The sequence below is a fragment of the Bufo bufo genome, chromosome 8, assembly GCF_905171765.1.
Source record: "Bufo bufo chromosome 8, aBufBuf1.1, whole genome shotgun sequence".
In the NCBI taxonomy this organism is placed as follows: domain Eukaryota; kingdom Metazoa; phylum Chordata; class Amphibia; order Anura; family Bufonidae; genus Bufo; species Bufo bufo.
Genome location: NC_053396.1, coordinates 186182884 through 186199712, shown reverse-complemented (window position 1 = coordinate 186199712; position 16829 = coordinate 186182884). Strand labels below are relative to the sequence as shown.

Sequence of the window (16829 nt, the reverse complement as noted above, 5' to 3'; positions counted from 1 at the left end):
GAAGGACAGCATCCATGCGGTTCGGCAAGGATTCATACAATTTATTGATGAAGTCATCAGGAATAGCAAAGAAAACAGTCTTGCATGCCTCCCAGAGTTCATCAATATTCTTTGGTTTCGTCTTCCATGCCTCCTCTTTCATCCTACACCACATATGCTCAATGATGTTCATGTCTGATGACTGGGCTGGCCAATTTTGGAGCATCTTGATCTTCTTCGCCTTAAGGAACTTTGATGTGGAGATGGAAGTATGCGATGGAGCACCATCCTGCTGCAGAATTTGGCCTTTTTTATGGTTGGGAATATAAGAGGTAGCTAAGATTTCTTGGTATTTTAGACTATTGATGTTGCCTTCCACCCTGCAGATCCCTCGCACACCCCCAGACTATGATTTTGCCTCCACCAAACTTTACAGTTTTCTGGGTAAATCTCGGCTCCATGCGGGTTCCAGTAGGTCTCCCTCAATATTTGCGGCGACTGTGGTGTAATTCAACAGAAGATTCATCAGAAAAATCCACCTTCTGCCACTTTTCCAGCGTCAATCCTTTTAGCAGGCTGTGGCCCTTGGCAAATGCCACACGTTTTTTCAATTGTCTTTTGTTTAGTGCTGGCTTATGGGCACTGATTCAACCATGGAGGCCATTTCGAGACAGAATCCGACAAACTGTTCTGATTGACACAGGGACTTCAGATGACCAGGTCTCGTGGAGCTCTACTGCAGTGGAAAATGGGCTGGCCTTGGATTTTCGAGCCAACAAACGATCCTCTCGAACAGTTGTCTTGTGGGGTCGGCCTGACCTGGCCTTGTCCAAAACGTCTCCAGTCTCTTCAAATCTTTTTTTTATCCTCTGAACTTGAGGCTGAGACATATTGAAGGTGTCTGCCACATCAGCAGTGGATCTGGTCTACAGCCTCTTGATAATCAACACTTAGGCATGTTTGCAGAGGTCTAGTTGCAGTTGATGTGAAGGTCTAGTGTACACACCTGAGACCTAATTGATCCATTATTAGTCACAGGTGAAGCTCATATGACAAGGCGACAACACTCATGTCTTGGCAAAAATTGACTCAATGGGCTTTACCAAGCTGTGAATATTAGAATACTTTTTGTCAGTTTCGTTTTGCACTGAAACATTATTACAAAAGCTGTTGGGATTAAAATGACCCATTTCTTTTAACAAAATCTTGATTAGAAATATATTTTAGCGGCACTTCAGGTCAATTTGTAAACAAGCGACAAGACTTTTGTCAGGGTCTGTACTCCATTATGAAAACAGGCAATAGAGAATTGACTTGTGTCTATTACCTTTTAATATTTGTCAAAAGGAAAAATTCATGAGGAGATGGATCAGGTGATTGGCCAGAATCGATGCCCTTCTGTAGAAGATCGAGTCCAGATGCCATACATGGATGCTGTCATCCATGAAATTCAGAGGTTTGCCGACATAACACCATTGGGACTTCCACACGCAACCAGTCAAGACACAACATTCAGAGGATACCACATTCCCAAGGTCAGCTTTTTATATTTATTGACTTTATGTGAGCCTCAAGCTTAGCAAAAATGTAATATGCACAGAAATCAGAAAAAAAGAAAGAAAAGATGTATGGCGTTTAAGGTGCGTGAACCAGAAGCCACCCACAAACAGCAGAAATGTAATGTGATGGTGAGCTCTACAGAACCCCAAGATATCTTACTGCTGGTGAAATGTACTTTTATATTTAAAACAAAGTTCATGCTCGCTTATTCATGTTTGCAGGGCGTTGTCATTTTCCCCATGCTGACCTCCGTCCTGAAGGACCCAAAATGTTTTAAGAACCCGAAAAGATTTGATCCTACAAACTTTCTGAATGAGAACGGCGGCTTCCAGAAAAATGAGGCCTTTGCACCCTTCTCCTTAGGTAATGTATATGAGCATTGTTGCACTAGTATATATTAGTATGCTGTATATTCCATAGCTTGTCATACTTTGCCAGATTTTTTTGTCAAGTCGGGGAGATAGTGATTGTTTCAGATGAGCTAAGAGGTCAGTGCAACAAGGTGGTCAACTGCCAATAAAGTGAGGGCTTCTAATGTGGCCATGTCTTCTACTATAGGATCATACAGTTGCAAGAAAAAGTATGTGAACCCTTTGGAATGATATGGATTTCTTCACAAATTGGTCATAAAATGTGATCTGATCTTCATCTAAGTCACAACAATAGACAATCACAGTCTGCTTAAACTAATAACACACAAAGAATGAAATGTTACCATGTTTTTATTGAACACACCATGTAAACATTCACAGTGCAGGTGGAAAAAGTATGTGAACCCTTGGATTTAATAACTGGTTGAACCTCCTTTGGCAGCAATAACTTCAACCAAACGTTTCTTGTAGTTGCAGATCAGACGTGCACAACGGTCAGGAGTAATACTTGACCCTTCCTCTTTGCAGAACTGTTTCAGTTCAGCAATATTCTTGGGATGTCTGGTGTGAATCGCTTTCTTGAGGTCATGCCACAGCATCTCAATCGGGTTGAGGTCAGGACTCTGACTGGGCCACTCCAGAAGGTGTATTTTCTTCTGTTTAAGCCATTCTGTTGTTGATTTACTTCTATGCTTTGGGTCGTTGTCCTGTTGCAACACCAATCTTCTGTTGAGCTTCACCTCAAGACAGATGGCCTTAAGTTCTCCTGCAAAATGTGTTGATAAACTTGGGAATTCATTTTTCCTTCGATGATAGCAATCCGTCCAGGCCCTGACGCAGCAAAGCAGCCCCAAACCATGATGCCCCCACCACCATACTTCACAGTTTGGATGAGGTTTTGATGTTGGTGTGCTGTGCCTCTTTTTCTCCACACATAGTGTTGTGTTTTTCTTCCAAACAACTCAACTTTGGTTTCATCTGTCCACAGAATATGTTGCCAGTACTGCTGTGGAACATCCAGGTGCTCTTGTGCAAACTGTAAATGTGCAGCAATGTTTTTTTTAGACAGCAGTGGCTTCCTCTGTGGTATCCTCCCATGAAATCCATTCTTGTTTAGTGTTTTACGTATCGTAGGTTCGCTAACAGGGATGTTAGCATATGCCAGATACTTTTGTAAGTCTTTAGCTGACACTTTAGAATTCTTCTTCACCTCATTGAGCAGTCTGCGCTGTGCTCTTGCAGTCATCTTTACAGGACGGCCACTTCTAGGGAGAGTAGCAGCAGTGCTGAACTTTCTCCATTTATAGTCAATTTGTCTTATCGTGGACTGATGAACAGCAAGACTTTTGGAGATATTTTTATAACCCTTTCCAGCTTTATGCAAGTCAACAATTCTTAATCGTAGGTCTTCTGAGAGCTCTTTTGTGCGAGGCATCATTCACATCAGGCAATGCTTCTTGCGAAAACCAAACCCAGAACTGGTGTGTGTTTTTTTTATAGGGCAGGGCACCTGTAACCAACACCTCCAATCTCATCTCATTGATTGGACTCCAGTTGGCTGACACCTCACTCCAATTAGCTCTTGAAGATGTCATTAGTCTAGGGGTTCACATACTTTTTGCACCTGCACTGTGAATATTTACATGGTGTGTTCAACAAAAACATGGTAACATTTCATTCTTTGTGTGTTACCATCACATTTGACAGAAAAAGCAGAGCTGCATGAAAAATGATGGACACATCAGCCCAAAATACCCCATTAAAAGTTATTGAGGTGGTCAGCATCGTTATACTGCAAATATGTCAAACTAATTATCATTATATGTCACCCCTTACCACAGGCAAAAGAAGTTGCATTGGAGAAGGTCTGGCACGGATGGAAATATTCCTCTTCCTTACCACCATATTACAAAGATTTTACCTGAAATCAGAAGTGGCTCCCGAGGATCTTGAAATAACCCCAGAACCAAACACAAATGGAGTAGTACCAAGGACTTACCAGATGTATGTGACCCCCAGATGACCAAAGTACTCCAAGGAAGCTTTCATTTATTTCTTAGTAATTAATGGTGTTTACTTCAGTAAAAGGCATTTATTAGTGTTGAGCGAATCGTATTTAAAGGGTTTCTGTCATGAGAAAAATCGTTATGTAGCTGACTGACATTAGTGATGTGCTACTGTCAGCAGAACATGACTGTATGTTTGTTAACTCCCTGCCTGCCGCCATTCTTTTAAGCATAATATGCTAATGAAGCCTCAAGGTGCTATGAGGGCGTTGCTGCAGCACCTAGAGGCTCGGCCTACTTACCTTTTGGCACGCCCAGGTCCACTTGATTGACGTCCTTCTTCTCCGCATCTTCCTCATGTGCCATCCCGTTTAGTATTCGGCGCAGTGAGTGAAGGCCTGTGACGTAATCGGCGCAGGCGCAATGAGGAAGCTGGCGGGAGCCGAGCGTCCTTCACTCACTGCGCCTGCGCCAAATACTAAACGGGACGGCGCAGGTGCGGGATTATGAGGAAGATGCGGAGAAGAAGGACGTCAATCAAGTGGACCTGGGTGTGCCAAAAGGTAAGTAGACCGAGCCTCTAGGTGCTGCAGCAACGCCCTCATAGCACCTAGAGGCTCATTAGCATATTATGCTTAAAAGAACAGCGGCAGGCAGGGAGTTAACAAACACACTGTTATGTACGGCTGACAGTAGCACATCGCTAATGTCAGTCAGCTACATAACGATTTTTCCCATGACAGAAACCCTTTAACAAAGTGGACTTAGATCCGCATTTCTGGAAAAATTTGATTCGTCACAAAACCGAATTTCTTGGCGCTTTGTCGTAACCAATCAATTTTTCCTGAAATGGCGAACAATACCTCATCCATTTGAACGCAGAGAGGCCGCGGCAGCCATCTTGATTGGGGAAAATGGGTCAAATCTTAAACACGCTGACATGTGACGTCCCCAGGTCAGGGTGATGCCGTCACAGCATTCGCTCACCTTGATGATGTTCTGACGTCATCACACCCGAGATTTGGTGCGTTTTGATGAGTATGTACTTTTTTTTTTTTAACCCCTGTTTAACCCTGGAATGGCCTCAATGTGACTCAGATGCTGCAATCAGCATTGACAGCGGCATCTGAGGGGTTCAATGATGGGGGCAGCGCCATCGCCTTCATAACAAATCAAATTTCTTGTTGAAGTTTGGGGAAGCAGCCAAATCAAATTTTTAAAACCTTGCTCGTCACTAGCATTTATCATGTAGAGAAAGTTACTACAAGGCACTAACGTATTGTGATTGTCCATATTGCCTCTTTGCCAGCTTGATTTATTTTTCCATCCCATTATACTCTGTATCCAGGGTTAACGACCACCGATGAGGCACAGATACAGGGTGGTCAGGACAAAAAGCTACAGCACATGCGTCTCTATATGTGCTCCCAGAGAAGCTGGCACTTTTCCCTATAGCGTGCAAGCACGACCACCACTGCTGGATTGCAGGGTGGTTGTAACCATGGAAACGATCAGTGTATAATATGATGGAAAAATGATTCCAGCCAGCAAAGGAAGCAAATATGGACAATCACAATCCATTAGTAATTGCTTTGTATTAACTTTCTCTACATGATAAAGGCCATTTGCTGAAGTGAGAGGACCCCTTTAAATCTTTGCAATGAATAACATGATTTTGTCATCTATGTATAATTTTCTAAGGGTGGAACACCTACACTATGTAAAAATGTAAACTATAATAAATTGTTTGTGTCACGGATCAGCGGGAGTGAACCCACTGTGCCACTGACTGGCTCTAATCTAAGCATCTACCTGGTTTTCACTAGAGCCTCAGATGGTGGGAATAGACTTGAGCCGTTAGGGTAGTTGCCAGGGGCTACTCCTAGAGCAACCCCCAAGTCAGTGGCAGTTGGTCCAGGAGGACCAGAAGGTACCTGAGTAGGTACCGGAAGTACGAGCATAGTCAGGCGGGCAGAGACGTTACCAGGAGCAACCAGGGATGGTTCTAGGTGAAATGGGGCCCTGGGGCGAAAAACAATAAGGGCCCCCCCCCCATGACACTTGATGACTTTTACAGAAGAAACTGTATATTGTGTGGCACGGTGTAGGCTATATGTGTATAACAAACATATTTCATATGAAAACTTACAGTTACTTGGCTTGACCCTTGGGGATCTCGGACACCACTTCAACACTTTGGCCGGGGGCTCGGCAGATCTGATGTTGTGTTTTATCCTAATGAGAAAGATTTCATAATAAGGATTTGGAGAAGGGCAGAGGGATAGCAGAGCAGGGAGAGGCTGGTGCTGCTACTAGGGGGTCATACCATGGGGGATTAATAAAGCCCACCATAATGCCCCCCCAGTAGTAATAATTCTCCTTATAATGTGACAGTGCAAAAAATACCCCCTTGTAATGCCCCCAGTTGAGCTAATGTCCCCATAGTGCCCCCATAATGTGCCAGTATAAAATACCCCTATATAGTGCCCCCAGTAAATGCCCCCATAGTGCTCCTCTCCCCCCTCCCTCCTAGTGCCCCCCATAATGTACCAGTATAAAATACCCCAGTAGATGCCCTCAGTGTCCCCCATAATTTGTAAGTATAAAATACCCCTTCTCAGTGCCCCCGTAGATGACCCCATAGTACTCCTCTCCCACCTTCCCCATAGTACCCACCATAATGTGCCCCAGTAAAAAATGCCCCTATACAGAGCCCCCATATAAAATAACAGTTCTTTGTTGCCTCAGTAGATGCCCCTATAGTGCCCACCAATAATGTGCCAGTAATAAGTGCCCCCAATGTGCCAGTAATAAGTGCCCCCCAATAATGTGCCAGTAGCCGGAGCCCCCCCCATATCATGTGCCAGTAGCCTGAGCCCCCCCATCAACATGTGCCAGTAGCCATAGGCCCCCCTATCATGTGCCAGTAGTTATAGGGCCCCCCTATAATGTGCCAGTAGCCATAGGGCCCCCCATTATAATGTGCCAGTAGCCAGGGCCCCTTTATCATGTGCCAGTAGCCATAGCCCCCCATCATGTGCCAGTAGCCTGAGCCTCCCCATCAACATGTGCCAGTAGCCATAGGCCCCCCCTATAATGTGCCAGTAGCCATAGGCCCCCCTATAATGTGCCAGTAGCCATAGGGCCCCCCTATAATGTGCCAGTAGCCATAGGACCCCCCTATAATGTGCCAGTAGCCATAGGGCCCCCCTATAATGTGCCAGTAGCCATAGGGCTCCCCTATCATGTGCCAGTAGCCAGAGCCCCCCATCATGTGCCAGTAGCCACCAGTATTGACAACAAAACAAAAAAACTTATACTTACCTCCTTGGCAGCGATGTGATGCAGGCCTCTTCCAGCCTGTGTCCCGCGCTGTACGGCTCAGGCGGCACGATGACGTCATCGCGCCGCCTGCGCAGGCCTCTGATAGGCTGCCGGCCTAGTGCATGCAGCCTATCAGAGGAAGGGACACACCTCTCCCTCCCCTGCCCTGCTGCACAGCCATCTGTATCGCTGTCCTCCACCCCGAAAATACAACAAATTGGTGCTAGAGTAGAACATTTGCGCTGCTATTGTGGCACATTCTGCGCCCCTGGTGTCCCATGCTATGCACCACACTGCTCACATTAATAAAGCCTTAACCCTCTTGAGAACTAGAAGAAAGAATATTTGGTTTCCAAGGGCTACATGAATGTTCGTCCACTAACAGCCTGCACAAGGTGGCCACAGAAGTCTTCACTGATTTAGCGGATGAACAAGCGGCTTTCCAGATCATCACCGAAGGGATACAAAGGTCTTTAAGTACCAAACCTATGACTGAGCCTCCGTGAGATGTGATTTGCGACCTACTCTCCTATGTGGACACTTCTAAAATCCTTACAGTCACTAGAGAGAAAGGACAAGTCTGCCATAAGGGGGCAAACTTAGCTCTCGATCAGGACATAGCACCGTCCACCTTGGCCAAATGCTGAATTCGCCATTCATTACTGGAGCATAACAAAACACCACAAAGTGCATATTACAGAATCAGTAACAACATTAACAATAATAACACTATATAAGGGCCAGGTAATACTACTCCACCATGACCATACCCATTTAGGTACCCACTCAGTGACAGGTGATGTCTCCTCTGCCTGGAGTTGTTCTCCTGTACAGATCACTCTGATGGCATTTCCCGACCACAACTTGTTTCTGCAAAACTGGATACACAGAACACACCTATTTAGCAATAATTTCTCCTTTTATGCCCCTATTTAGTAATTATCCACCTGTCTCAATTAGTAATAAGTTCCATTTAGGCCCCATTAGATATAACGCCCCCAGTAGTGCCATCTGTACATATAATGCCAAAGTAGTGCCATCTTTGCATATAATGTCCCCTAGTACTGACCTCTTTACATATAGCGCCCCCAAATGGTGACCCCTTTTACATGTAATGGCCTCTGTCCATATAATGCCCCAACCCCTCCCCAAGATGGGGGGGAAAAATGATAAATTCTCTTTTGTACATGTTAAGTTTTAGAAAGCAAGAGGAAAAGAAGGAGGATAGGATGTGGACCCATTCATTTCAGTGGGTCCGCAAAAAATGCGGACAGCACACCGTGTGCTGTCCACATCCGTATGTCTGTTCTGAAGCCCCGTAAAAAAGAATATGTCCTATTCTTGTCCGTTTTGTGGGCGAGGACAGGCATTGTTAGGCCTCATGCACACGTGTGCTGGCCGTTCCATGCATTGTGGAATGCAAATTGTGGTCCCCAATCCACGGGCACTATCCTTGTGGTTTCCGAAGATGGATCCAGACCTATTCAACTTGAATCGGTCCGTGATCCGTACGCACTGCAAGAAAAATAACATTTTCTATTTTCTTGCGGTGCAGAGGCACAGGAGAGAGGTATTCCGTGCCTCTGTTCTGCACCGCTTCTTCCAGATTGTGGACCCCTTCAAGTGAATCGGTCCGCATCCGTGATACAGTGTCCATGTGGCCAGTGCCCGTATATTGTGGACCCGCTGTTGCCGTGGGCACGGCCAGGCAACGGCTGTGTGCATGAGACCTTACAATGGATCTGCAAAAAATAAAAAAAACTGATGCAATACGGATGTCACATAGATGTCATCCATATTTCTGCCGGATCTGTGTTTTGTGGACCACAAAATACATACGGTCTTGTGCATGAGCCCTAACCCTGACACTCAAACCCTTAACACTAACTTTTAACCCTGCAGATGCTGTGGTCAAATGTGACCACAGCATCTGGCTGTGCTCCGACCCCCTACCCCCCAGGATGGGGGGAGCCAGCCGAAATGTGTATGTGGCAGCCCTTGTCCTCCTGAGTGATAGGGGCTGCTGCATATTAGTTTTTATAGAGTCCCTGCCTGTGGCAGGGATCTATAGGAACATAGTAAAATTCTTATCAACTCCAATGCTAATGTATTGGAGTCTATGAGACAAGAAATCTCATGATTGCTTGTTATAGATCCTTATGAGAACTATTAAAAAAAAAAAGGGTAAAAAAAGTTAAAAAATAAATAAAAATAAAATCACCCCCCTTTACCCGAAATGTAAATAAAGATATGTAAATAAATAACACATGCCGCCGCGTGCGTAATCACCCATACTATAAAAATATTAAAATATTTTTCCATGCGGCAAACTGTGAAATTGAGAAAAAAGTCAAAATGGTCGCTTCAGCTCCCACAAAAAATTAAATAGAAAAAAGTTCAAAATAGATCAAAAAGTTATACACACCCCAAAATGGTATCATTGAAAAGTACAGATTGACCCGCAAACATTGAGCCCTCACATAGCTCCATACACATAACTGCAAAAAAGAGAGGTCAGAATACGGGTATGAAAAGAAAAAAATACTTTTTATTTTTTTCAGAAAAACTATATGTGGTATCGCCATAATCATACTGACCTGGAGAATAAAAATAATAATGGAAATGGTGTAAAAAAAAAAACAACCCATAAAACTGTGGAGGAATGGCGTTTTTTTTTTTCCTAATTCCACAGCATTTGGATTTTTTTCCCACTTCCCACCACTTTTTATGCAACCCTATATGGTGCCATTAAAAGTGCATCTTGCCCCCACAAAATACAAGCCCTCATACGACTATATGAATGAAAACATAAAAAAGTTATGGCTTTCCCAGTCATTAAAGGGTTAATGGGATGGTGTTTTTGAATGTGAAGATATATCTATATATATTTATATATATTTGTATTTTTTTTGCCCCTAGGGGGCTAGAATATGTGATCTTCAGATCACTTTTAGCTTACGTTGCCATCTGCTGGTCTTCACAGGAACCACAGCTCTGACATGCTGGGTTTCTTTAGAGAGGCTCAGTGAATGAGAATGAAGGAACAGCATGCCCCGATAGGCCAAAAACCCGTACGCCCAGGTTTTTAAAACAGCACAAACCGGGCAGCTATGGCGCTCGTGAGGGGCCACGATATATAAACTACATGTATGGTATTAAAGAAGTTTTACAAAAAAATTTAAAATCTCAAACATGCCACCCGAATGCTGTAAAATAAAAAATGATGTTATACTCATCTCTGCCTCTGTGCCGCTGGTCCGTTCCTCCTGTCGCTGCTTGTTTACAGACTGCAGCGTTAACCTGCACATATATACAGCACGTGACTGTTAGGCCCCTTTCACGTGAGCGCGACGGATTAGGTCCGGGTGCGTTCAGTGAAACTCGCACCATTTTGTAAGCGAGTTCAGTTAGTTTTGTCTGCAATTGTGTTCAGTTGTTCAGTTTTTTCCGCGCGGGAGAAATGCGTTTTGATGCATTTTTCACACGCGTGATAAAAAAACGGAAGGTTTACAAACAACATCAGTGATAAACGCATCGCACCCGCTTCCAGATTGAATGCGTTTTTCACTGAAGCCCCATTCACTTCTATGGGGCCAGGGCTGCGTGAAAAACGCAGAATATAGAACAGGCTGCGTTTTTCACGAAAAAAAAAAACGCTCATGTACACAGACCCGTTGAAACGAATGGGTCAGGATTCAGTGCGGGCGCTATGCGTTCACGTCACACATCTCATCCTCATCAGACCTGTGGTGCAACAACAACCCCCCCCCCCAAAGAGTTGCAAGTTTTTGCATGTGCATGTTGTGCGCCAAACTGCACTTTTATGATGCCAGTTGTCTGGCCTACGGAGGTTAATAAATGTCCCTCTATAGGTGCGAGTCTTAAATGATTTGTTTCTATAGGCAATGATAATGTCTGTAAAGCCCTGGCCAATATGTAGGTGAATAATATAAATAACTAAATAAATATTGTTGTATAAAGCAGTAACAAAAACACAGCAATGAACCTTCCTAATAGCAAATATCAGAAGGCCCTATCAGCCTCAGGAGCTTGTTTTTCAGGCTTTTTTCCTCTTAATGTTTTTTCAGGGCTTCCACATCCACAGCGCTGTAAACCTTGGTTTGCCCTTCCCCATGGTAGGTGCTGGTCGCACTGCTGCCTGTAGGTTGTATCCATTTCCTAGAGAGCTGGGGACACCCCCTGTACTGTACACGGTGCTGCTTCCTGCTCATGGGGGGAGGGGGCAGACGGCGGCCGGAGCCGCACCAAACAAGCCTGACACCACGTCCTGTTCACACCAGAGGGAAGAAGACGCAGCGCCGGGTCCGGGTGAGAACGAGTCCTCTGCACACTCCTTCTTCCTGTCCTGACTACATTACAGCGGGGGCCGCCGGGGGTCGCTGAGCCGCTGTTTCCGGGTCCTTCTCCTTCTGCTGCTGGACAGAAGCAAAACTGATCGTGCATTAGACCATCTGTGTTTGTGACCAGAGCTCCGGCACTGCTTCTGCCTTCCCTCACATAGGTGAATAGGAGAAGCGGGGGTCTTGGGGGTAGAGCTGCCGGGTCTTAGCAGACCCTCATCAGCTCTACCTGGTACAAAGCCCCACAGAAGGCTGCTCTCCCCTGTGACTGGGGCTCCACTGTATGTATGCCTCAGATACCGGGGAGATAGTGCAAAATACTAAATAAAGTGTGTGTCCCCCGAGGTCTTTTAATGACCCTTTGGGGAATATACAGTATATATATACACATACATACAAGTGATAAAAAAATAATACCAATACAAATAAAATGAAAAAAATAAAAAAGAAGAGTGCAAAATAAAAAATATATTTAAAAATGTGTATAAAAAAATATAAAAATGTTAAAAATTATAATAAATATATATTATAGAAAGTACTAAAAATAACAAAATGAAAGTAGAAGTAAAAAAAAAAATGAAAGCAGAGAAAGAAATAGTACAAAATACAAAAAAATGTCAGTGTTCTCCAGAGGGGAAAAAAATAAATATATATATATATATATATATATATATATATATATAAATTAAAAAATATTAAAAATGATAAAAAAAGCAAATATTAAAATACAAATGAAAGAAAAAATAAATAAAATGTGCAAAAGAAAAAAAAGGTGTCAGTGTCCCCAACAACTGCCCTCTTAGGGGATATAAGTAGAAAGAAATGATGTAAAAGAAAAACATAATAAAAATAAAAAATGAAAAATAAAAAAAAGTAAATAAAATGAAAAAAAAAAGAAGAGTGCAAAATAAGGGGATCTCGCAGGATCTGATGTTGTGACGTTACCAGGCGAGATTCTCCTTGGGCAAGAGAATCTCGCACTCAAGCGATCTACTTCCGGGTGGTGCGGCATGCAGGGGAATTTAAACGGGGTGAGGAGAATCCTGTTCAGTCTGTCCCTCACCGCCTGCAGTCATGCTTGCTCCTGTAGATGCTGACTCCGCAAGGAAGCCTGGAGATCCCGCTACCCCTTCACTCAGTCCGGTAAGCCTCCTCCCCAATGGGACTTATATTCTATCCCTTATTGAATCACTTTTAGGTACTTTTAGAGTTATACACAGCAATTCCTTGTTTTCTTTAGTGTTGATCGCGTATATTGTAATTGCGAATTTTTATCGCGAATATCGGCACTTCGAGAATTTGCGAAGATGTAGAATATAGTGCTATATGTTCTTAATCGCGAATATTCTAGATTTATTTTTTTAGCAGTAACCTCCCTTCTTGCTTGTGGGCCAATGAGAAGGCTGCAATATCTTTGTCAGAGCTTAGCAACATCCCTAGCAACCAGTAGGAAAGTTGCCTCCCCTTTACTATATAAGAAACTCCCCAGCAGCCATTTCCTGTAGTTTTTTTTTCCTGCTGTCCATACATACATGCTACAGACATAGTGCTGTGATGTCACAACAATACTTAGTGCACCAATCAGTAATATCTACTCAGACCTGATAAAATGTGAAGTTGCATGTATTGCGCCAAAAATATGCGCATCATTAGTGCTGATTTTAGCAATCGCAAATATATTGGAGCACAGAGCTGTAATGTAAAATTACTTACAGTGATGAGGAGTCACGAAAGTTGCTGCCAACCATTTTCTCCAGTCTCAGGAAACTTCTAGCAGCTTGAAAAATTTTGCAAAAGTGAGCCACTCCTGTATTGCGCGCACAACATGCGCATATTACATTGCCGATTTTCGTAATGAAGAATATAATGACTGGAGATCACGAATTTGCAAATTTATGCCAATATTCGGCCAAAAATTCGCACAATATTGCGTATTCGAATATTGCCTATGCTGCTCATCACTATTCCTCAGATGACGGCTCAGGTAAACCATTGTTTCTCCCACAACCGTATGGCTTTTTTAGTGTTTAGCGGTCCATTTTTCACGGATCCGTTGTTCCATTTTTTGCTTCCGTTGTGTTTCCGTTTCTGTTCCGTTGTATATACAGTATACAATAATTACATAGAAAAATTTGGGCTGGGCATAGCATTTTCAATAGATGGTTCCGCAAAAACGGAACGGATACGGAAGACATACGGATGCATTTCCGTATGTGTTCCATTTTTTTTGCGGACCCATTGACTTGAATGGAGCCACGGAACGTGATTTGCGGGCAATAATAGGACATGTTCTATCTTTCAACGGAACGGAAGTACGGAAATGGAATGCATTCGGAGTACATTCAGTTTTTTTTGCGGAACTATTGAAATGAATGGTTCCGTATACAGACCGTATACGGAACACAAAAAATGGCCCGCAAAACGAAAAAAAAATACGTTAGTTTGAAAGAGGCCTAATAGCGGACTCCCTCATAAAGGAGGGAGGATGATCGCTGAATTCTCAAATTTTTCAGCAGATCTGCGAAAAGTGGGGCGTCCCGGATCTAGATCTATTTTCCACAAGGGACAACAGACAGACCAAAAAGTTTTGCTCCCTCTTCCGACAGGACCAGCCGTTATGGGTAGATGCTCTATCCCAACCATTCAGTTTGATTCCAAGAGCTCTAATAAAGGTGGAGGAGGAAGGAGATCAAGTAATATTCATTGCTCCATTTTGGCCAAGAAGGTCTTGGTTCCCCCTTCTGCTCAGGCTGTCTTCAGAAATATTCTGGACCTTTCCATCAACCCCGGACCTCCTCTAACAGGGTCTGGTATTTCATCACAAGATAAACCAGCTCAACCTGACGGCCTGGTGGCTGAATGTCTCGCCTTGAGACAAAAAGGGTTGACTGATGCTGTAATTTCTACAATGATGTTGAGTCAAAAGCCTATAACATCTAGAATTTATTTAGAACCTGGAACGCTTTTCTGTCCTTTTCTAATAATCGCCTTCCTCCAGACATTCCTGAGATTCTAAGTTTCTTGCAGGCAGGATTGGATAAAGGTCTCCGATCTGCAACACTCAAAGTGCAGGTTTCAGCTTTAAGTGCCTTTCTGGATGAAAAATTGGCCTACTCCCCACTCATCAAGCGTTTTTTAAAGGGGGCTATAAGAAGTATTCATTCCACCTTGGGACCTAAACTTGGTCCTCTCAGTCCTGATGGAACCTCCGTTTGAACCGATTGAACGGAAAACTTCTCACCCACAAAAGTTTTTTCTTGTAGCAATAACGACTGCTAGGAGGATTGGAGAAATCCAGGCTTTCTCTTACAAACCTCCATATCTTATGGTCTTGGATGAATGCATAATTCTCAGGCATTGCCCTTCCTTCCTTTCCAAGGTTGTTTCCAGGTTTCATTCTGAACAGGAAGTTTCGTTACCTTCTTTCTGTCCATCTCCAACTACGGAAAGAGATGGGAAATTCCACAACCTAGATGTTAGAAGGAGCATGTTATCCTACCTAGACATCACCAGTAACTTCAGTTGGTCAGATCATCTCTTCCTCCAATATCTGGGTCCTAACAAGGGACAGGCGGACAGCAAGTCATCTATAGCAAAATGGATCAGAGATCACCTTTGCTTATGTCCAGAAAAATCTTCATCCCCCTTCCGGAATAAAAGCTCACTCTACTAGAGCTGTGTCATCCTCCTGGGCAGAGTCTACTTCAGTCTCATTAGACCAGATCTGCAGGGCAGCCACGTGGGCAAGCCCTATGACTTTTTTCAATATTTATAAATTGGATATTCTCAAGAACCAGGACTTGTCTTTTGGTCGCAGAATCCTTTCTGCTGTGGTCCCTCCCTAGAACTGATTACTCTGTTAATCCTCCTGTGATGTAATTTGTTGATGTTTAATACATATTTTTGTTCTTGCATCACTTCCGTGTCCTCTCTTATTGAATGAATAGGTAAGGTGAGGAGGCCTTTTAAATCATGTACTTCTGCATTGTGTTCTTTCCTGAGGGCGGGGACACCCTCCTGTGAGTGCTGTTGTGGAGGGTATTGGTAAAACCAATTACCGATAAGAGTAATTAACCCTTTTGGCACTGTTTTTATTTGTTTTTTTTTACAATGTTCATCTGACAGGTTAGATCATGTGCTTTTTTTATAGAGCAGGTTGTTACGGACACGACAATACCAAATATTTTTTTGGGTTGTTTGTTTCAGTTTTACATAAGAAAGCATTTTTGAAAAAAAATATTTTTTAGTGTCTCCATATTCTGAAAGCCATAGTTTTTTTTTATTTTTTGGGCGACTGTGTTATGTAAGGGCTAAGGTGACGGTTTTATTGGTACTATTTTGGGGGGCATACGCTTTTTTGATCGCTTCGCGTTGAACTTTTTGTGATTTAAGGTGACAAAAAATGATTGTTTTAGCACAGTTTTTATTTTATTTTTTCTACGGCGTTCAGGTGAGGGGGTGGATCATGTGATATTTTTGTAGAGCTAGTCGTTACGGAAGGGCAGTACCCAATATGTCTGGTTGTCTTTTTTTATTTTTTATATAATTTAATGTGTTTTATTTAGGGAAATTTAATATATATTTTTTTACTTGAAACTTTATTTTTTTTTATTATGAAAAACACGTTTTTCCACTCTGGGAGTTCAACTTCTGGGGTATGATCCCCTCTGCAATGCATTACAATACAACCGGTATTGTAATGCATTGGCTGTCAGGTTTTATGCTGAGAGCCTGCCTGTGAGACCCAGCTTAAGGGGCTGGATCTCACAGACTTCTGTAGAAGGCAAGCCCCGATGCCTATGGAAGGCATCGGGCTTGCCTTCTCTGCCATCGGGTCCCCGCCACTGCAGCGCGGGGACCCGATGGGGAAGCAGAGGGCACCCGCACCCTGAGCGAACCCTCTGCATGACGCGGTCAGCTTTGACCACGGCATACAAAGGGTTAATACACTGGCACCGGTGTTTTCACCGAGGCCGACAGATGCAGCAGGGGCCCGGCTGTCAGTGACTGCCGGGTCTGTGCCGCTGATCGGGCGGGCGCAGCTCCTGTACCAGCCCAATCAGTCCGCCATACATGTATGGCACTGGTCCTTAAGTCACATCCACCAGCGCCGAACATGTACGGTGAGGGTCCTTAAGGGGTTAAAGGGATTCTGTCACCAGATTATTATTTTTTTTTTTTTGGTTTTCAAATCTCTTTATTGAAGTCAAAAAAATATAACAAGTGGA

The 16829-nt window shown here is 43.5% G+C and overlaps 2 protein-coding genes across 3 annotated transcripts in view; both read left to right on the top strand.

Annotated features, from left to right (window-relative positions):
* Window positions 1-4038, top strand: part of LOC121009425 (cytochrome P450 2A5-like) — a 99750-nt gene extending 95712 nt beyond the window's left edge. The window contains exons 8-10 of the mRNA XM_040442536.1: window positions 1327-1514; window positions 1761-1902; window positions 3752-4038. Of these exons, the coding sequence (XP_040298470.1) occupies window positions 1327-1514; window positions 1761-1902; window positions 3752-3933 (512 nt within the window). The 3' untranslated portion in view covers window positions 3934-4038. The remainder of the gene's footprint in view (window positions 1-1326; window positions 1515-1760; window positions 1903-3751) is intronic.
* LOC121009424 (cytochrome P450 2G1-like) overlaps window positions 1-16829 on the top strand; it is a 172138-nt gene that overhangs the window by 95721 nt on the left and 59588 nt on the right. The window contains exon 1 of one of the 2 annotated variants that reach the window (XM_040442534.1): window positions 11431-11569. The exons of the other annotated variant lie outside the window; for it this stretch is intronic. The gene's annotated coding sequence lies outside the window, so the exon portion shown is untranslated. Of the gene's footprint in view, window positions 1-11430; window positions 11570-16829 lie in introns of those variants that run through there. 2 annotated transcript variants of the gene reach the window in all.